The sequence below is a fragment of the Colius striatus genome, chromosome 2, assembly GCF_028858725.1.
Source record: "Colius striatus isolate bColStr4 chromosome 2, bColStr4.1.hap1, whole genome shotgun sequence".
In the NCBI taxonomy this organism is placed as follows: Eukaryota; Metazoa; Chordata; class Aves; order Coliiformes; family Coliidae; genus Colius; species Colius striatus.
This window is the reverse complement of record NC_084760.1, coordinates 16,841,677-16,863,947: the sequence shown is the minus strand read 5'-3', so window position 1 is coordinate 16,863,947 and position 22,271 is coordinate 16,841,677. Positions and strand designations below refer to the sequence as shown.

The following is a 22,271-nucleotide window of genomic DNA, read 5'->3' as shown; positions in this document are numbered from 1 at the left end:
TCTAATTAACTTTTATTTGTGTTTTAATACAAGTACTTTCCTCAAACAGTGCCATACAAATGGACTTATCTTTTGAAGTGTGGTTCTTCTGGTGTATGTAAGCTGCAGAGAATGTTCTTTGAGTATGACATATTGTGTAAAACTTGGGAAAGTGAAAATATGTTTGTGAAATAGTATGTGACTCAGTAGATGTAGTATATGAGCCAGCAATGTGCCCTCGTGGCCAAGTAGGCCAATGGCATCCTGGGATGCATCAAGAAGAGTGTGGCCAGCAGGTTGGGGGAGTTTCTTCTCCCCCTCTCCTCTGCCCTGATCATCTGGAGTCCTGTGCCCAGTTCTGGGCTCCCCAGCTCAAGAGGGACAGGGAACTTCTGGAGAGAGTCCAGTGCACGTCCACCAAGATGATCAGGGGACTGGAACATCTTCCTTATGAGGAAAGGCTGCTGGAACTGGGGCTGTTTAGTCTGGAGAAGACTGAGGGGAGGACTCATCAGTACTTACAAGTATTTAAAAAATGTATGTCAAAGGGATGGGGCAGCCTTTTTTTTCTGTAGTATCCAGTGACAGGACAAGGTGTAAGGGACAAAAGCTGGAACACAAAAAGTTCCATTGAAACATAATGAAAAACTATTTCACTGTTGAGGTGAGGGAGCCCTGTCACAGGCTGCCCAGGGAGGGTGTAGAGTCTCCTTCTCTGGAGGTTTTCAAAACCCATCTGGACATGTTCCTGTGTGATCTAATCTAGGGGGACCTGCTTGAGCAGGGAGGTTGGACTAGATGATCTCTAGAGGTGCCTTCCAACCCCTACCATTCTGCAATTCTGTGACTGATGTTCTGCTTTTTGTTCTTTTGCCAGTATTTTAGTCAAAAGTAATTACATACTTTAAAAGTGCTTCACAAGTACTGAAAGTTACTGAGTATGCTATTCTGAAAAAAATATATAAGCTTCCTATCTGCTTAATTTACATTGTTATAGCACTACGTTTTATCAATGTTTTATGTTTTGTTTTATCAGGCACTCAATATTATCCATTATGACTAAAAGGTCAAATTAATTTCTTGGGCATCTTGGATCAGTAAAATACAGCAGATAAAAACATAGTTTGCTGCAAAATGTTTTCTGGAACAGGTTCTACATTTATATAGGAATACACTTTTCTGGAGACTTTTCAGCTTCAGCCTGGAGTTTTCCAGGCATAACACTACCACATCAATGTATGTGATCTTAATACTCTACAAAACCTTGACTCTGATGCAAGTAAGAAAGGAAATTGTTTCAGTATAAAAATTGATTGAGGGCTTCTTGCAAACCATAATAGCAAACAATTACCACACTCACTTCGTTTTTATGTACCCAAATGCAAAATTGTTAGTTCTTTCATGAAAATTGACACAGAGGTGGGAATCAAATGCCCCTTCTGTATAACTAGTGCCTTATCAATCAAAAAGGGCAATGGATGAAGAGTGAATAAGTAAATGGAAATATAGCCAGAGTAGTTTCCTCCTCCTTCCTTCATCTGGGCAATACGTTTGAGAAGTGGTCACCTAATGTGCTTTCCAGAGCGTAGTATTTTTATTCCCAGTGAAGTAGAAAACACTCTTCGAAGACCAACACTTTCTGTCAATGAGCAGGAAGATTTGGAAATTGCTCTAGTATAAACATTTAATTAGAATTGTATTTTTCTGGTGAGGTAAATACTGCCATTGAACACTTGGGTTTGAGTTTTGCCACATTAATAATTTTAAACATATTGCCCAAGTGTTATATTGAGACATTTAATAGGCTCCAACAAAGTCAGTGAAAAGTTGTGGCAGACTTCTTCCAAATTAGACACTGTTTTTAATCTAATCATAGTGACAAAATTTTGAAAAGATCTTGTTTGGGAAATTTGATGTTGAAACCTTTGCAATACTCTACTGTTCTGAGCCCCCACCTTTGTGCTGGGACAAAAGCTTAGAAGCCTTTTGTTTCTTTAAAATCAGTGCATGTCAGCAGAACTGACTATAGATACAGGTAACTACAGATCTATGTTTTGTAGTAAAAAAGATGTTTCTAATACTTCTTAATAAAGAAGGTCTTTTTATTCAATGTCTTTCTAAATAAACTGACCTTCTGAAACTGTAGGTCTGTTTATTTAGTCGTGAATGGTGAACTAAGGATTGGCTTTTGCAAAATAGTACACAAAGCATAAAAAGAATGTTAACTTTTATCTGCCACTTGCTTAGAAATTGATATTAACAATCTCTTATTTTTCTCTTCCTCTCCCTCCTGGTATATATGAAATGTTTCAGAAACCAGGTTATCACTACTATTTTGCCACAAGGAAGTTACAACACATAAAGCATCAAGTATCTAATAAAATAAAACATTAGTGTAAAATGTAATTTGTCTAAAGCTCATGCCTGAGCTGGGCAGGAGAATTCGTTCTTGATGCTACCTGTTTGTACTGGCTGCACCTCTTGTCATTATGGTCATCATAGCCTGGGTATGGAATTGACCTGGACATCAGTTATAGTAAATGACTTAAATGAATCTTTTACTGCACTAGGGTAGTGAAGGTTCTCCTGGGAAACCTGGACCACCTGGGCCTCCGGTGAGACATTTTGGTTTTTATTTTGTTTCTGTATTCCTGTTTTTTTTTCTGATCCATCACTGAGTAAGTTCAGGTCACTAAAGCCATCCTAGATACTTGGTCAAGTCAATTAACCTTGGTGTCCAGTGTTACTAGAGTAATTTAGACAGCTTGGCTACGTGAAATCAGGAAACTCAGGGACCCTAGGGAAAGTCTGTGGAGCTTGCTGGACTCCAAATTAACTGGGATAATACCTGACACGAAATTGGAGAATTCTAATCATAGATAATAAACATCAGAATGTAATGTGCACTGAACTTTACATGCTTCTGGTTTCATATTTCAAAAATGTCTCAAGATGCATTGAAATACATCTAATGAAATGTCTGGAATCTTTGAAAAACTGATTCAGGAAAAAAAATACCCCAGCTTTGCTCAGGTATGGGGCTTGAACAGGGCAAGAGTTCTGCCTTTATAATTCATAATGATGACATTTACTTGGGTTCTATGTTTTAAAGGGTATGCCTTACAATGAGAGAAATGGAATGAGCAGCTTGTATAAACTCCAGGTATTTCTCTTTAATTTGTTTTTTTCAATCAATGCCTAATTTTGGTCCAACTCAACTTTTCAACTTGCTGTTACAGGGAGGTGCAAGCGTCCCCAGTTATCCAGGCCCACCAGGACCTCCGGTGAGTGTTAGCAGAAACACGATTTCTAATAGTTAATGAACATAGAAACAGAGGGGCTGGTTAGTTGCATGCAGTTTTGATAAGTGGCATAAAATATGATTTTATATGTGAAAGAAGAAAAAAAGGGTATGATTGGCATGCAGTAAATGGTAAAGTATAAGATTTTATGACAGGAGGTTTGGATATCCCTTTTTTGATGGTATCTAGCAACAGGACAAGGGGTAATGGGATGAAGCTGGAACAGAAAAAGTTCCATTTAGACATAAGAAAAAACTATTTCACTGTGAGAGTGACAGAGCACTGGAACAAGTGCAAGCAGTTTCTCCTGTTTTAATATGATTGCCAATTTGGTAAGCCCATGAAAATGTTGTAGCCATCAGCGTATCCTTAGATTACGTGAAGTTTGTAGTCATGGACTCACAGCAGACTGCACAGCTGTCTTTCTCCATGTTTTGGAACAGCCAAACAAAACTCCAAGATTTTATAGTAATTTAATCAGCTGAGGGCTGGAATTAATACTGATTCTAAGTGCACTGCACTAGTGAAATATACTCATAATGCAGTAATACCCAAAAAAAAAATCTTCTTACTGTGTAATTGTTCTTTTTAAAACATGTTTCCACTTCTTTGTTTCTTTGCAGGGTCCAAAAGGAGATCCTGGCACAGTGGTATGTATGTATTTTTTGGTAATGACAGAGAATTCCCCAAACGACTCAACACATGATCCTAGTCACAAGGGTGGAAGAGTCCATTAACCTTCTTTAGCAAGTAGCTTACCTCCTGCAGAGTCAGTACATCTGCAAAAGCCTTTTTAATTGCTAGGCTTGCAAACTTTTGCAGCTTCTGGTAAATAGCTCTAAGTGATAATACAATGACTAAACATAATATTAACTGCCTGTGGATTCATCTCTAATGACGTGTCTCTGGGTATATCTCAGAGCAGAGAATGTGAATTAAAAGTAGAAAATACCTTCAGAACTATTAGATCGTCCTCAACCTTAAATTGGAAAGTGCTGATGGAGAAGGGACAATGTGCCACTTAGTACTTGCTAGGAACAACTAGATGTTGATGTTTTCCTTGGAAATGGCATAGCAGTTATGATCACAGAGTGATCACAATGCACCTGGTGAACAAGTTGGTGACCATGTGAGATATTATTCCTTTCAAATATGCAGCTTGGCATTCAAGAGCAGATCTATTTAACATCTAGGTTTCTTTTTTTAACTTTGAGGCTTGTGTTATGTCCTGTTCAAGTGATCTTTCTTTAAAAATTATGAGGAGGGAAAGGACAACAGGTGGAAGAATCTTGAGCAGTTACATAGGACTAGCTGCCAGCATCCTGACTGGTATCTAGTACCCTAGCCACAAAGCACCTGGAGGTGCTTTAGAGCTGACTTTGGCTTACCACAACACTGGAGGGGAGTCTTCTGGATTACATTCTTCATCCAAATTAAAGCTGTTCATCCAAATATTCACACAGTGCCTCTGTGAAAAGCTTAATTCTTAGGTCACTGAAACAGGATGTAACAAAATCTGTTCACCTAGTAACTGATTAGCTGTTTAACTAATCTCAAATAATCTGCTGTTGCTTGCTGTTCAACATCTCTCATGTAGAGTACAGAAATTCTAATGTTTGCAATCTTTTTTAATTAAAAAAAAATAATAATATCAGGGAGATCCAGGACCAATGGGATTACCAGGACTGGAAGGACTCCCAGGGGAAAAGGTAGGAGTCTTAAAAAGAACTCATGGCTTCTTAGTGTCACCTGTCTGCAGCTAAATGTTTTCTGAAACCTTGTTTGATTTGGGATTTTTTTGTAAGTAAATACTTCTGTGTGAAAAAAATATTTGTATGTTTACCTGTGCTGCTTTTTTTGCTTTCCTGTGGATCTAAATCCTATACTTACCCAACATCATGTTTCATTTTCTGCAAATGGAAAACTGTCAGTAGGTGAACTTGTAATATTTTGTTTCCTTAACTTGATAGAATACTGTGCTGTACTATATTCTACATAGTTATACGCTATATATATTTGTCGTGGTTTAGGCCCATCAGGGAACAAAGGCCACAATTAGCCTCAAGTACCGAAGAGGCTGAGAATTGCTCAAGGGCAGGGAGGGCTTAATTGCTGCCTAAGGTTCAGGACAAAACAGACCAGGCTACTCAGTTTGGGGAAGAAAACAGAAAATAATTTAATGCAACATCAACTAAAACATACCCTCAAAAACCCAAAACATAACCAAAACGAAACAACACAGAGTAATAAATACATCAATGAAGAGTCCAACCAGCCTTTTTAAGAACACCTTCTTGCCACACCTCCCCTCTTCCCGGGCTCAGAGCCCTGATCCCGGGGTTTTTACCTTGCCCCCCTCTGAACGGTTCGGGGGGGCAGGCAGTGGGGGTTTCAGTTAGTCTCTTCCCGATAGCTTCTCCCGTTCGTCCCTCCTCAGGACGGGTGAACTCCACACCAGTCCTCCCTGCAAGTCCGTGGGGTAACTCACACGCATGGCAGCCCTGCACGGGCTGCTCCGACGCGCACCCATTCCAAAGGCTGCAGCTCCTCTCTGCCTCTCGTGTGGGGCTGCTCTGGGCCCGCAGGCTCTCCAGCACGGCCTGGGCCATGGCCGTCTCCCCACACAGTCCCTCGCCCATCCGGGCTCACTCACATGGAGCTGCTGGTAACTCACGGTCCTGCCATGGATCTCCATAGGTTGCAGGGGCACAGCTTGTATTCTCGCCACGGCTTGCAGAGGAGTCGCTGGTCTAGTGCTTCTCCTTCCTTCCTCCTTCTCTGGCTGAAGGGTCCACGTGGTCGCCTCCATCTTGTATCACTCTTACACCTCCTGCCAGCACTTCAAATTCCCGTCCCCTAAATAGTGATGGCAGAGGCGCCAGATTGGCCCAGCCAGGCCGGAGGTGGGTCTGAACCCAGGAGCCGGGGGAGAGTCCGCAAACTCTTTACCGGGTCTTCACTGCAACCCGCTCCCCCTGTTACTAAGCCAAAAGCTGCTCCTTGCTAAACCAGAACACTATTACTCATTCGTAATATAGTTAACATGTTCCTAAATGTGGCCACTACTTCTTGTTCTCTATTGAACATCGTCTTCTGCTTATATTCTCTCTTGTTCTAAGGCATATGGCATAGCTATAGGGTTGAAGAATAGTTTGTAGCTGAATTAGCCAAGACCTACTGAATGCAAGGCTTCCATAAAAAAACAACAAAAAAGAGATTATTTCAAATGAGTGTAAAAGTACAGAAAGGAGTAGAAATAGAGAGTGGTTGCCTACAGTTCCCATCAGATTTCATCCTGCTCCAAAGTGAAGAAAAACATCTCTTTTCTCAGACTGTTGCTCATTATTGTGAAAAAGGTCCTTGTTTCTCTTTTGTTTCTCTTACACTCCATACTGCATCTATGATGCCACCAGAGCACATCCCAAACTGTGCCTTATTCTCCAGCTCCTTTCTTTAGTTAAGTCTGCATTCCAGTGCTAGGAGATGATCCTTTTCTACAGCTAGTCACATGTTTTAGCCTTTCACTTACTAGTTGTGGAGGTTGATCTGAATGTAGAGAAAAGCTTATCACAAAATGCTAAACGTTTCAAGATCTCTGTTAATTTCTAAGTATGGCAAAGTACAAAAAAAACCTCTAAATATGTTTTCTGTCAGTGAAAACAGTTTGATTTTGCTGCTATCCTCTAAATTGAAGAAGAAAAAAGAGTAAATTTCTTTAAAATTGATTATTTATTCAGCTTTTAGAATTGCATGTTATTTAGTGACTTCATACAGCAATAACAATGTAAATGCAGTTTCTCTCAGTGTCACTGTGCATTACTCCTACTTGTGCAGAGTAAGAGTAGAGAATGGGAGTGACAAGATCGAAGGTAGGTGTCTGTACTAGATGTTTAAATTACATTAAGTGATTCTTGCTCTGGAAGACTTTAATTTACAAGCAATTAAAGACTAATCTGATTTTAAAATTAACAAACACAGGGAGATATTACAGGTCTAAGTGAGACAAAGTGGGGGCAAGAATTAAATAAAGGGAATGAGCAATGGAGCGGATCATGTAAACAGGCTAAGTGAGTGTTTGGCCTTTTCCCAAAGTAAAAATACCCTTTCCTTAACTAAATTTGGTCAAAATTCCACATTTCTATTGCACATAAAGGGATAGAATCCCAGACTCTGCCTGCCAGTCCCAACAGTACGGCGCATGCTGGGTTTTAATTTAGAGCTGTTAAGTACATCTGTGTAGCAGAATGCCATCTTCCACAGACAATGTTGGCAGTAATTTTGTGATACTTTCATAAACTGGCTTAAGACCTCTGTGTCCTTTGGGTAAAATATCCCTTTCCCGAGCTGTGCTGACACAGTGGATTGTGCAGCCGTGCTGCGAATCAAATTGATGAAAGGATCAGAATAACCCTTAACAGAAGTTGCAAGGGAATCGTTAGGAATTTCTGGCTTGGCTGTGCAATATAGGGAAAACACCACAGTGTAAGTTCTATGTCCAGAATAATCACAGGGATAGAGGACAGTGCTCCAGCCAATATTCCCTGCTACAGGTACTGGGTGCCAAAATGTTCGTGAAGTATATGTTGTGTTCCTCACGGAGAGGAGAATTTGCATTAAGTGATTTCTCTTAGTCTGCAGAGTGTGAAAGTTTAAACTGTGATCTGTAAGCAAGCTTCTCCCTCCAAACACTAGGTCAGACATTTAACTTGTCAGCTGCCTACACTTAGTGTAATTGAGTTAAGGATTTCTAATTGCCAGCATTATCATAGTGCTACCTGAATAAAATTATGAGAATGAGACAGATCAACATTACATATAAGAACAGAAACCAGAAATCTCAGTATCTTCTGTTGCTTTCTGCACAACAGAATGTGGCTGCAGCTATGTTGGCAGAGCTTTTGCAAAAAGAGCTCCAAGTAACATAAATTCATGTCACAAAAATGTTCTCCTGTTAGTATGGCTTTACCTGTGCCAGAGCTTTTCTGACATGATTCTAGAAACTAGGTTTCTGTTTGTTTGTTACTTACATTTGTAATCAACGTTACACTAGCAGAGTGTAGTGATACAAACCAATACATGTCAGCAGTGGCTTGCGCCAAATCTTGATGTGTAGTTAGTTTTACCACTGGTGAGCTCCATTTGTCTGCTTTGAGTTTTAGTCCTCTCAAGAGAGAAAGAAGAATTTGTACCCGTATCTCTCATCAGCTCTGACACAAAAGCCATTGTCTTACTTTGAGGCATAGGTGAAGGTGACTGTATGCTAAAAGCAGAACCTTTGCCTTGAAAAGACCACAGGAAATGAAATGACTGAGTAGTGGGAAACCAAAAGCTTCTTCGAAAGATACATCCTAAATATGGAGATGTTGATATGATAGTGAATTACTCTGTGTGAATTTTTGTCATTATCATGACCACAAATAATTATTTAGAAAACTACAGATAATTAAGGCACTTTCCATCCCTTTTCAAGGAAGGCCTCAAGTGGAGTATAAGAGAGAGAGTGTAAATTATTACCTTATACGAGAGAACCTAAACAATGGATTTAAATTACTTGCTCAAGTCTATGAAATGAGTCAGTGGCAGAGGTAAATATTATCATTTAGCAAAGCCTGGCCTCTTGCCCTCAGTTCACTGAATAATCCTTTCTCAGGTTTTAATGGGAATCCACAAAGAAACTTCTGTTTTGAGTGTTACCATTTAAGTACAGATTTCTCTTTTCTTCAGGGTGACCGTGGACCAGCTGGCACGCCAGGAGTAGCAGGGACACCGGTATGTATATTCATTAAAGAAAACTCAATTTGTTAGAAGCTGAAGAAACAGGTCAAGCCAGGTACTGAGCTGCAATCTCAATCAGTTTGTGGAACACCAGTTGTGGAACTAATGCTTTATAGACAGGCACAAAAATGATGTGTTTTTCCTGAAGAGATTAGAATTTTAATACCACCGAGAATTCATGTTATTGTTAAAATGACAGGTGGAAATGGTGTGAATACATGATAAAGCTGGAATTTGAATCTGCATGTGCTTAGTTAAGAAAGCATATGAGATTCTTCTCATCGTCTCAGTTTAATATAGATAAAAATGTTTTCTGTGTTCCTGGGCCTGCGCAAATTTCTGAGCATCTTTCTATCACAGAGGAAAATGATGAACATTAGTTATTGCAATCCTCGAGGATCTGCATATCAAGTCAATCAAACATTTGCTTTAGGGGAATGCTTTGTCAGCTATTTACATGTGGTACTCAGGGAAGTTTCTGAAAGTCATCCAGAAACTTTGTTGTAGGTGAAAGTGAATGTAACTAATGATAAATTGAAATTATAATGATTCATTTGTGTTCCTAAAGGAAATGAAGACACCATTTTTTTTTATTGCATTCCCAGTTTAATAAAAAAGTTTATCCATATTTCAGGAGGCAATATGGAGTTATTTATATGCAAATACATTTATTATTAAATTTGGGCAGCTACCAATCCATTCAGGAGCCGTTTTTTAAATGATGAATATGTGTTTCATGAAATAAAGACAAGTTTGTGGCTAAGCATTCCCATTATCCATTAGCCACTGATTTAATCTATTTACTGAGTTCCAAGAGAGAACATCAGCTTAAATAGCTTAATTTAGTTAAGTTCTCCATAAAAAAAAAAAGTGAAATTTTCACATTTAAGGGGAAAATAGAAGTATTTCTCTGAGATTTATAGCCCATATAAGAGTTTCAAAGTTTGTTGCTGTGAAATATATTTCATGTTGTGAATTGATAGAGTGGTAACTAGTTAAGATGATCACAATTGTTCATTCCCTGTGTGTCTCCCAGTGGATACGTTCCAAGTCTTATTGCTGTCTATTCTAGCTGGATATGAAATATTTAATGACTTCCCTTCAACACTGATGGAGTTGCATTCTGTTCATTACATTTCATTCTAATAAAATCCACTGAAATAAATTACTTGCCTTAACATTTCATGCTAAGCAGTTTTAATTAACAAATTAATAGACATAATAGAGATAATATTTTTAGTAGTCTAGGAAGAGTTTTTTAATTACACCCACATATCTTACTGGAAGATAGTTTATCCTCCTTGCCTGACATTGTTCCTTAGTTTGAAGAGTGAACTCTTTTTCCCATTTGAGAATATAAGCCTTTCATTTTAGCTTTGGCATTTTTCTGAGCAGGGTTATCTATCAGGGAAGCTTAGACTGAGATTCTGCAAATACTACCACCAACACCTATTTCCTCAGCTTGAAACCTCAGTCCTGTCGTTCCTGAAATTGTCAGTGGCATTGGTGTGATGCCACTAATGAAGACATCTAAAATCACCATTTAAATGATGAGTTGAGAAAGAATTGCTAATTATAGCAAGCTGAACATAAAACAACAATAAAAGTGGACAAAAAAGAGCATGAAGAAAGTTTGCAGAAGGTGTTAAGTCAGTAATAAGGAAGTACTTGAAGGAAAAAAAATCTTAATTTCACGTATACAGTGCTAGACTTTGATCTGATTATGACTTCTCATGGTGTTATAGAAGAAAAATTCATGAAAACATTATCTTGGTATTCAGACAGGATAAAGAAAACCATGTGATTACGTTGTACACAAGAGCCAGATTATCATGGTGCATTTAAAAAGTCCGGTAAAATATTTCTTTTTCCTCTTTTAAAGCCTTTCATGAACAATAACATGACTATTTCACTCAGATACATATCCTCTCTTGTTTTTGACCTAAGAGAAGTGAAGTTTTACCTTCTAGTAATTAGAATTTGTAACATTCTCTCTTTGCAGGGAAAGCCAGGATCTCCCGGGTCACCAGGGATGCCAGGGGAACCTGTAAGTACAGATTGAAGTTCTAGACTTTTAGATTAACACACAAATATTTCAAACACCAAATGCAAGATTTTACATGCAGATTCCCATGTGTGTTTTCTTCTTTCTTAGGGTGAAAGAGGACCTATAGGAGATATAGGCTTCCCTGGGCCAGAAGGGCCGCAAGGAAAACCAGTAAGTAATTTCTTATTGAATGTAAATGTTCATTACAAAAGGATGCATCCTAGTTCATCAGAAGTTGCAAAAGGAATGAGATTACATCCTGCTTAGTGCTAGGTAATTTCTGAAGAACATTTAGATCTACACTGCTCAGTATCACCCATCCAGTCAAGAGTTCCTGGTATTGTGATGTTTTAATAGTTAATATTACTGAAATGTTGCCTTTAGAGAGTTCTTTGGATCCTGTTGACATAAGAGATCCTTGTGTATTTTTTCAGGAGAATATTAACACAGACTTTCAGCACAGTTTATAAAGGATGATGTGACAAAATGTATTCTCTGTTTCAGTTTAGATAGAGAAGCATGTGCTTCATGACTCTGAAAAAAAATCATAACTCTTCTGTATCCAGGTGATGCAACACTGCAGCTGAAGCATTTACTGTTCACTTGGGATGTCTAATCTAACCTCTTTATTTAATAAAGTGTGACAGCAGTGTAATCAGCACTGTCTGCGCTGGTTTAAAACAACCTAGTTTATATTCTAGAAGTGGTTCAGCTAGGATAGTACAGAATTCATTGTCTTCCCCAAAACTTGGTGTTTTGGGGACAAGCATGAGAAGCAGACCATTTCAATTCATCAGCCCATCTCCATGTTACACTTCCGTCTTGAAAAAAGAGACAGTTTCTGTAACTTCAGCAGAAAATTGGCCCAAGAAGTGTAATCTGTGCAGAACTCCACTTTGCAGCATGAGAGGGAAGGAAATATTCCTCATGTCTTTGCTCATGTAAGTTCTTTCTTACTGAAATAGCAGTGGGTTTGCTGCATGTGCAGATCCGTGGATATCCTAATAAACTGAACAGTGCCAGAGTCTTTATCTTGCAGCTATCTGGCATTGTGCAGCTAACATAGTCTCTGACATTATTTGGCCCATGCTAAGTAGGGCTCTCGGATAATGGTACCTTCCAGTTCGGGGAATAATGTGGACCTTGGTCTGTTTACAGCAGGTGGTATGAGTGAGACCACCTCCTTATGGGAAGGAAATATGTTTAGCCCAGGAGGCTGAAGCTGTGCCATGCCACACATCCTAAAGGCCAAAGAATGGATCTGCCCGGTTAATATTAGCGCTTAACTCTGTAACAGCAGAAAGGTAATAGGGCATCAGTGCTAATATCTAAAATGAGAGGAATTTCTTCTATGATTGCATAATGACTAGCTTGGACTGGCAAAGTGCATGTGCAGGTCCATATTCCACATTTGCAGAACTTCCACATAATTTGTCATTTATAGTTGTGTCCTCATTAAATTGATACATAATTTTTTTTGGCTCAAATGTAATATGCTTGCAATTCAATATCGCCCTGAGCTCTATTATTTCACATGTCTGGAGACTATATTTGAGTATTTAAACATCATAACTACACAGTTTGCTGCCACTGCAACCTTAGAATGTATACAGATAGCAGCACTCAACATTAAGCTTTATCCTTTATATTTTTAAAATGCATATAAAAGAGCAAATTTATTAATAAATTGATTGGGGTTTTTTTTATAGGGAATCAATGGAAAAGATGGGTCACCAGGTCCTCCGGTAAGCAAAGGATGGTTTTTGTATACTAGTATATTTTAATTCTTTACAGACACCATAGCTGTAAGTCCCAGGCAGTTCCCTTCAGTTTTGCAAAGGGATTAATATCAAAAAAAGCCTTTAAGTGATATGTTTATCTTTTGAAAAAACGATTTTTCAGGGTGCTACGGGGAGACCAGGAGACAGAGGACCCAAAGGAGAACGTGTAAGTCCTGTGTTTTAATCATTTTTTTTCTTTTCAGTGAGCATCTAAGCACCTTATCAACATCTATTTTACAGGCAAACCCAAGTCATTCTCTGTGAACTCCAAGAAGTCTTTTTGACATCTAACAGGTTTAGTCCTCTAAGGAATTACAATTGAATTGGTTTCTGCACTCAGAGGAAAAACACATTTTACAGACTTTCTAACAAAGTTGGCTTGGACAGTGTAAATTGATCAATAGGTTGCAAATTGGAAGGTAGCTAATCCTGTTCTGATGCTGTCAGGCTTTGCAAGAGCTCTAAAGCTTGCCCTATCATCAACCCTGGGATCTTTGTCACAAGCACAAATCATGTTTTATATAAAACAAGCTTGTTAGGCAGCAGGAGTATCAATGCAATACCTTTCTGCTTCCCAGAGTGGACAGTTCTGATCATGGTGGCAAGATTATGGTGGACAGGAATCATTATGGGAGATGAGAGACATGATCTTTATTTTGCTAGGGCAAAGAAAATCCTACCACATGGTCTGCTCCTGTTAAAATCTCCGGTGTCACAACCCAACTGATACATTTATGTGATGAATCAGAAAAGCACCTCCCCGGGTAGTCTGGAAAAGGAAATGGTTCTTTATGACATGGAGGAGACATGAGGTTTTAACTGTTATTACAATAATTCTCCCTTATAAAAAAATCACATTTTGCAGTGTTCTGTTTCTGTCTTTAAGAGCAGAAATAAAATGTGAGAACCTTTGTGTGTTATACCACCTACTGTGTACTGCATTGCACAGCTCAACCTTGACCTTCTCAGTTTTGATCTATCTGAATGCCCTGCTAAATAATACTGTACATGTACAACCAGGAGAAGAGGCTGGGCCTGTAAATGCATGACCTTGAAACATACTGACAGGGAGGATGATGTTGAAAAGGACTGTGAGAGACAAGGACACGGCCTTAACTTGCTTCATGGGAGGGAAACTTGGGAAGCTTCAGGGTAAGAGAGGAGAGTATATTCTAGTCTCATCAGTGACAGAATACATACAGGCACACACATATACACATAGTCATAGATGTAAGAAAGGATATATGCTTGCTCTCAGAGACATCACAGATACCTGCATCTACTCTCACTTCTGGGATCACTGGCAAATGTGTCACAATCCATCTCTCTGTGTACAGAGCAAAATATACATACACACATATATATAAAAATACATTAATATATAGATACATGTTAAATCAATTTCCAGAACTATTTTTGTCTCAAGTGATAATCAAAATCTCTCACAACCTTTTACAACAGGAAAGTTATAAATATGCCTAATGCAGTATCTGAGTGCAGTTTTCAGAAAGCTGTCCGTTGTTCCTTACAATTCTGCTGCAAAAGGCTCCTTGAAAACAAGGAGGGACCTGCCTAAGAAACAGCAGCAAAATGCACAGCAGAAGTCTGCATTGTGGACAAGAGATTGGTGGGGGGTTGGAGTTGATTATTCCTCCCTCCCTGGAATCAGGTGTTACAGACTTGAATCTGTGACAGGGGTTGCAGTGATTACAGAAAATAACACAAAGTCGAAGTTTTCTCGCAGCCATTATCATTGCTTCTGTACAGTGTACTCCTTCTGTTTGAGACCAGCTGTTGCAACTACAGAAAAGAGCAGCATCAAAATTAAAAGATCAGAATAAAACTCTTGAGGTTTTCACCTCTGTATCTTTGTGTGATCCATTTTAAGGAGGAAAAAGTCACCTGACCTGAAGTATTCTTATCCCTTGAGTGACTAACTAGTGCTGTTACTTCTACTTTAGAAACTGAGTGACAAACCATTTGAAAACATGGGATTTATATAAATCAGAAATACACCTTTCAAGTCATTTAAACAACAACAGATTTAAAGTACTACTGGATGGTTCCTTTTTTGCCATTATCTGAATATCTTGATCACAGACTGTGAGCCCACTGGAGTAGAGTGTGTAGAAGCACAAGCAAAACTGTCGTCCTTTCTGCACAGTACATAGAACAACATTAAATGCAGGAGACAGAACACTAGGAAGGAGGAGGACTGAATAAATCAGCACCATAGGCAGAGATCTCAAAATGCAAATGTCTTGCCCTGTTTATTCTAGAATTCATAGTAAAGGAGAGTTTAAAGAGGAATCTGGAGGAAGAAATGGGCCTCTTCCAAACACAAAAGCAGCACTGGAGGCAGTTAAAAGAAATGCTTGTTTGAAAAGTGGCTGTAGTATTTGATCTGCCTCCTACACATTGGCAGCCTGTAAAATAGAAATCATTTAGAAGAAAAGCAGTTCCAGGATCAGGACAATGGTCTTGGAGAAACCCATTTTTCTTAATTTCTAGTAAAATAGCTATCCATACCTACTCTGCAGAGTTAGAAACCATAGAAATTATATATGGATATTTATGCCTTAAATACATTTTTAGTGAAGGCTCCTTCTAAGCTTTTTTAATATATGTGGGTGCATGCACGTGTGTGTGGTCTCCTTTAAAGGCAGGGGAGGTCTCATTTGCACCAGGGGAGGTTTAGATTGGACATTAGGAGGAACTTCTTCACTAAGAGGGTTTTTAAGCATTGGAATGGGCTGCCCAGGGAGGTCACCATCCGTAGAGATATTCAAAAGATGTATAGATGAGGTGCTGAGGGATATGGTTTAGTTTAGGGATGGGCCTGGCAGTGTGAGGTTAGTGGTTGGACTTGATGATCCTAAAGGTCTTTTCCAACTGTAACAATTCTATGATTCTACTGTCAGACAAAATATTCTGGTCAGTGACTTCCTATGATGGACTCCAATCTCAAAAATATGACTAAACTGAAAATTATATTGAAGGCTATACATCTTCCAATTTTGAAATAACATATGGTAGAGCAGGAGTTGTTCTTATAATGTTTCAGGCTGAAGTAGGAGATGCAAAAAATTGTCAAGGCCTAGTAAAAGCTTATTCCCTGCAAACTACAGAAGTTCTACTTCTCAGTCAGTCTTCCTCTGCCCTGAATTTCTCAAAGTGTTGCAAAACATGTCCTGATACAATAGCTGTATACTGGATGGAGGTTGACAGATTGTATTGGGTTTATCTGACAAGGCTTTGGTAACAGGAGAGCTTCTGGGTTGGCCTCTGTGAGAAGACACTAGGACATGGCCCCATGTAGCAACAATGCTGCAGATACCAAGGTCAGTGAAGAAGGAAGGGGTGCTGCAGGTGCCAGAGCAGAGGGTGCCCTGCAGCCCATGGTGAGGCAGGCTGGGGGAGGTTCCCCTGCAGCTGGGGAGGACCCCACGCTGAAGCAGGTGGATGTGCCCTGAAGCAAGCTGCAGACACTGGACAGCCCACACTGGAGCCAGGCTCCTGGCAGAACCTGCACTGACAAGAGCACACACAGTGGCAGGTTTTCAGGCAGGAACTGTGGGGAACCCACATTGGAGCAATCAAATCCTGAAGAATTGCAGCCTGTGGGAAGGACCCATGCTAGAGAAGTTCACGAAGGACTGTATCCCATGCAAAGGATCCAACGCTGGAGCAGGATCAGAATTTGAAAGGGAAGGAACAGCAGAGACAAAGCATTAAAGACTGACTGCAATCCCCATTATTTTATCCTCTCATCTCTGCTCAGGCAGAGGAGGTGGAAGAGTGAGGAGTGAAGTTGAGCCTGAGGTGAAAGGGTCGAAGGCAAGGTCTCACTATCATGCTCTATTATTAATTTCAAATAAATTAATCTTCCTAAAGTTCAGTCAGCTTTCCCTTGACAATAATTGGTGAATGATCTCTCTATGCATAACCTGGCTCACAAGCTTTTCATCTCATATTTTTCTCCCATCTTGTGGAGGAGAGGGAATGAGAAAGCAACTGTGTGGGTACCAGGCAGGCAGCCAAGGTCAGCCCACTGCAGAGGTTAAAATTGTGTATGTGAGATGATGAGGAGCTCTCAGATTTTGTCATTTGATTTTTTTTTCCTTGTAATACAGTTCAGAGGTACTGTACTCTTACTGAGGGCAATCCAGACTCCAGCTGGGAATGCATTATGGTTTCAGCTAATGCAATAAAACATCACAAGTTATAGTACTCTTTGTAGTGAGGCTCAGTTAAGAGTCAGTAATAAGCTGTAACTCACTGGAAATCATACAGATTTAAAGACAGATAGGTGATCAAAATGCTATACAACTTCCTACTTGCATCTTTACCTTTCTTTCTTTTTCAATCTTTACATGTCATATTTATATGACTTAAGAGTTATACAGAGTATAATTACACTGTTGTTGGTTTATCAATCAGTGATGCTTCAGATCTGAATACAGTGCACCGGGAGTTGCTATTGATTAAGAATGCAATTAATTTCATTTATCCACCCTTCATAAATGTAGATTCTGGATTTATGTAATGATGATGTAGTCAATTCTTGGTGCTTCTGGTGGAGGCTAACATTAGCTTAACTGATGCAGAAAGGGCAGTCAGTGACCCTTAAGAACTGCCAGCTGTTTGTTAACAGTCTAAACATGTGACTTGTGGCTCTACTCCACAGCTGCAGTTCAGTGAACTAATAACCAATATAGTACATCACTCTAAAAGCCTTAATTCCTCACCAAAAATGTAAATGCCATCTCAGCCATGATGGAAGCTGTTGCTGGTTAGAATGTTTAATTTATTTTGTTTGCAAGGAATTTGCTTGTTAGAAATGGATTTGTTGTTTCTTTGATTAGCTGAAATTTTGTGTACCTGCAGAAATAAAATTGTAGGCTTCTAGGGAAAGGTACAGAAAACAAGCCTGATGCATTGTGCCTGAGGGGAATTCGAGCACCTAAATTCTACCTGTGCCACATAGGACATTTTTATATCCTTATGTAAAGGCTATAAACTTTGTGCACCCAAGTTCTGTCCTTGAAAAGTGGGTTACAGAGTCAAGCTAATTTTTTTTTTGGTCATTGACTTCAACATTAAAAGAAAACAAAACATTACTTGCAGTGTTTTCAGAGACAAGGGTTAGCCTGCAAAATCAGCTTCCCTGCATGACTCATAAAATTTTCAAAAATTCAAAGAACTTTAACATCCTTGGGTGAGTTTTCATATTCTGTTCCACTATGCACAATGGTTTTCTTTCTGCTGTTATTTTACACAGGGAGATCAGGGTATTCCTGGAGACAAAGGTCCACAAGGTGAACGAGGGAGACCTGGCCCTTCAGGAGAAAAGGGAGATGTGGGTCCTATTGGGCCCCCAGGAGACAGAGGCTATCCAGGATCACCGGGTCATCAAGGTCCTCCAGGTTTACCAGGACCCCCAGGGTTTCCAGTAAGTAAATACAAGTTTTCCTTGGTTATTTGTAAATTCAGATGATGTGAAGGTAGCACATGCTGAGCAGCAGAAATTGACTAAGCACTACCACAGTATCATCATAGAATCATAGAATGGTAGGGGTTGGAAGGGACCTTCAGAGGTCATCTACTCCAACCCCTCTGTGGAAGCAGGTTCACCTAGATCAGGTTGTACAGGAATGTGTCCAGGTGGGTTTTGAAAACCTCCAAGGAAGGAGCCTCCACACCCTGTGCCAGGGCTCCCTCACCTGAATAGTAGAAGAGTTTTTCCTTATGTTTAAATGGAATGTGACTAAGATATCTCTGAGGTAATTCCAGAGTTCAGTTAAGAGGTGGAAAAAAATATACCCAGATGATCAAGCAGTTCTTTCAAAACATTTTTTTTTTAAATATGTGCTATGGATAATCTTTAATTATTTATCTCTTTAGCTCCTGACTTACCAGTGTGACTATTCAATACTACTAATTTTTATGTTTTTCATAAGCTTAAGAGCTAAAGTGTGAGTCTTTGCAACTGAGAAGGAAAAGGACACAGATAAAACCGATTCTCAAGAAAGGGAAACATTTTGTTTTAAATATTTAATATTTAAATATTTTAAATGCTAAAAAAAATCTAAAAAGACAATCAAATGCTGCCTATCAGTTGTAGATGTATTAGTTTATCTCTGTCTGCACACATATCCGTGTTATGGATTCTTTTCACCCTCAGTCAGATAGGGTAAGGCTCTAAAATTTTTTTCCAGGGAAGATATTGATCCTGTGATGCAGTTTTAGTTGGCTGTGCATCAAAACAGTCTCTAGAGGAGGTAAGAAGTTGGCAAGTGTTAAGCAAAAGGCAAGTAAAGCACAGCAGTGTCACTGGACATCTTTACTGTCTTATATAGACTGATTTCCATGCAGATAACATGCTGATGATCTTAACAGTTGGGAGTGCCTCTTCCACTTCATGGTATTAGTGTTCTTTATAATGTTATAATATAAAAGGGAAATAAAGTGCCCCTTGCAGTTAAATGAGTAACACAAATATATTACAATATTTAAAATTTTTTGAAAGCTTTACACTTTTTGTGTTAATTTCAGTATTTTTTAATTCTTGTTGCATGATAACATGCCCTTTGTATCTTTCTTCTAATATATGTCTCGTTTTTTTCCCTCATCAGGCTGATCCAGTTTCAATTGAAGAAATAAAAAAATATATTAAACAAGAGGTTCTTAAGGTTTTTGAAGGTAAGAAAATGAAGTATTATACAGCTAAATATAAACCTTAACTTCTGGTCTGAATGTTTTACATCCCTACAGCCTTTATACATTTCTTTACATGTCACCCAGCATACAGTGGACTTAGCAGCTGCCCTGTTGCTTTACCTGTGTTTAACTGTTGTTTAAGTCTGCTTAATCTGATGATGTTCAAACAGTTATGAATTATGATGTCTGTTAACCAGAGTCATTCCTTACATAAAGCATTAGCATTAAAAGGTAGTTTACTCTAAATCATAATAGCAAGCGTGTATACATCATTGTAAATACATGTGTATCATACATTGTTGCAGTTGCATATGTATCTACAAGATGTGATTACGATATTGAAGATCTACTGAAGTGGAAACAAGAGAAATACCTAATTATTTTGGCTTCATAGTGGATGACTATCTAAATGAGAGAAAGGTTTGGAGCTTTCAGTCATGCAGGTCTAAACTGCTGTGCATTTTCAGTAAACCTCCCTCCTGAGCTCCAAAGCTGCCTTGCAGACCACTATCAGTTTTAGACAAATGCCAGATTCAGACCAGGCCTCTGTACTATGTAAGCTTTCTTAAGTGTGTCCTTACTTGGAAAAGGAAATATTTTTCTTCCCCAGCTTTTTTTTTTAATGAAGGCTGAAAAGCTGTGACTCAGGTAGATGTCTGAAACAAGCTTCTGCTCAGACACCTCTTGACACAGTAGCTTTTTATCAACTGCAAAATGCATTTCTTATGTCTGCAATATGCTTAGCTATTTTGTGGTTAATATTTGTGGATACAAAACCTGTTCTCTTTTCAGGATAAATCATACCAAGCTTGAGACTTTTTAAACTGTTCAGACACTTTTTCACTTTGTAACAAGGCTCCATTTTGTGTATTTTGATGCTAGCCCTTACGAGTTCAACCTGTTTTTTGGCTGAAGTTGCCTCCTTTTCCCATTCAAATAGAATGGTAACAAGTATTTAGTCTTTTCATATAAAGAAACTATTAAAAAATGTTCTGTCTGCAGGGAACATTGTTTTTTGTCTTTATAGCTATTCCTTTTTCTCCAACTCACTAGTTTCCCACAGATCATCTATTTTTGGCTTTGTTTCACTTGCCTTATATTTTGTTACCTTGCTTATTTTTGTTTGATACCCACTCTTTAATTTTTTTCTTAACTCTTAAAACTCCACCACAGTAAATACCTGCTAAATTGTGGAATGCTTGGTGAAGTATTTTAATTCAATATAAATGAGATAGATTCAAAGTTAGTACCTATTTTGTCTGCCTTCAAACAAACACTGAAGTGTTACCAAGTATATTTTATTCTACTAGCATGAAGAGTTCATGCTGTACTTTCTGCAGTTAATAATGTTTGCTGAGCACTTACTGGGTTTTTTGTCATAATTGTTTTCAGGGTTTCAACACATAGAATCTTAGAGTCATAGAATCATAGAATGGTAGGGGTTGGAAGGGGCCTTTAGAGATCATTCCAAGAACTGTTTGCAGTACTTAAGCAACTTAGCATGAGTTACAAAGATATGATAGCCCTTCATAGAGGTGTTAAGTACTAGTTCTTCTGTCTTCATGTATTTTAAGTACTTCCCTGAACAAAAATAATTTTAAACATTAAAATACATAAGTAAAAGAGAGGAGAAATAAAAATGTTAGTACAAATTCATTCAGATAATTGCAAAGGATAAAGACTCAGACATGAGTCTGAGCTGGAACCAAAGGCCTCAGTACTTACAGGATCATTTAATACCTTAACGTTCAGAAGTATTAAACACCTTACTCCCAGAAACTTGCTTAAGCTGAGGCTTTGAGATGTGTTTGGTTTTCTTGTACTTTGCCATCAGATTTCTTACTCACTTTTTCTTGTGTCCTTTGTTAATGAAGAAAGGATGGCTCAGTTTATGTCCCAGCTGAAGCTGCCTGCTGCATTGCTTGCCTCCCAAGCTCACGGAAAACCAGGGCCCCCTGGAAAAGATGGTTTACCGGGGCCACCAGGAAAGGATGGTTTGCCAGGGCCACCAGGAGAACGTGGAATTCAAGGTAGGAATTCCAAACAATGTTCCTATTTATTACATCTTCAAATCTTTATACACTTGCTGATGATTATTAAATAAGCCAGGATTACCTGTCTAGCTTCCTAATAATTAACTTTTAAAACTGTACTTATGTTTTTCCAGACTATATCTAAATATTAACCCATAGTAAACGTGTGGATTTTACTGATTAAAAACTCCTAATCGGTGCATTTTATTCTAATAAGTGGTAAAGTTAATTACTGACAGATATCTACAGCTGACAGATATCTAGACTACTGTAGCAGTTATTTTTTTTCTCCAAAATGCTTTAATAAGAAAGAAAAACACAGGCACTGCAATGAAACTATTTAGATACAGTTCCACATTGACAGACCATCTTATCTAAGAAACAAAATTTGATCTCCAAGTCTGAGTGCTCTCAGCTGATCCTGAGATAACACAGGGGAGGAAAAACTGAAGGCAAATACTGTTCTTTAAGCAGCAGTGAAAACTGAAATACTACCATGTGGATTCTTGCAGTGAAGTTACCTAATTTCACAAATCAAAGTAATTAGCTTCTCACTATACCCCAAAAGGTAATCTGTGCAGTGGATTTTTGTACATTTGGGTAGTATAGGACTGTTGTTTCACTGAACTGTTTT

The 22,271-nt window shown here is 38.7% G+C and overlaps 1 protein-coding gene across 1 annotated transcript in view; it reads left to right on the top strand.

Annotated features, from left to right (window-relative positions):
* Positions 1 to 22,271, top strand: part of COL19A1 (collagen type XIX alpha 1 chain) — a 185,335-nt gene that overhangs the window by 156,923 nt on the left and 6,141 nt on the right. The window contains exons 33-45 of the mRNA XM_061989050.1: positions 2,550 to 2,594; positions 3,092 to 3,142; positions 3,219 to 3,263; positions 3,905 to 3,931; positions 4,937 to 4,990; positions 9,006 to 9,050; positions 11,059 to 11,103; positions 11,212 to 11,274; positions 12,813 to 12,848; positions 13,006 to 13,050; positions 18,166 to 18,336; positions 19,520 to 19,586; positions 21,479 to 21,634. Of these exons, the coding sequence (XP_061845034.1) occupies positions 2,550 to 2,594; positions 3,092 to 3,142; positions 3,219 to 3,263; positions 3,905 to 3,931; positions 4,937 to 4,990; positions 9,006 to 9,050; positions 11,059 to 11,103; positions 11,212 to 11,274; positions 12,813 to 12,848; positions 13,006 to 13,050; positions 18,166 to 18,336; positions 19,520 to 19,586; positions 21,479 to 21,634 (850 nt within the window). The remainder of the gene's footprint in view (positions 1 to 2,549; positions 2,595 to 3,091; positions 3,143 to 3,218; positions 3,264 to 3,904; positions 3,932 to 4,936; positions 4,991 to 9,005; positions 9,051 to 11,058; positions 11,104 to 11,211; positions 11,275 to 12,812; positions 12,849 to 13,005; positions 13,051 to 18,165; positions 18,337 to 19,519; positions 19,587 to 21,478; positions 21,635 to 22,271) is intronic.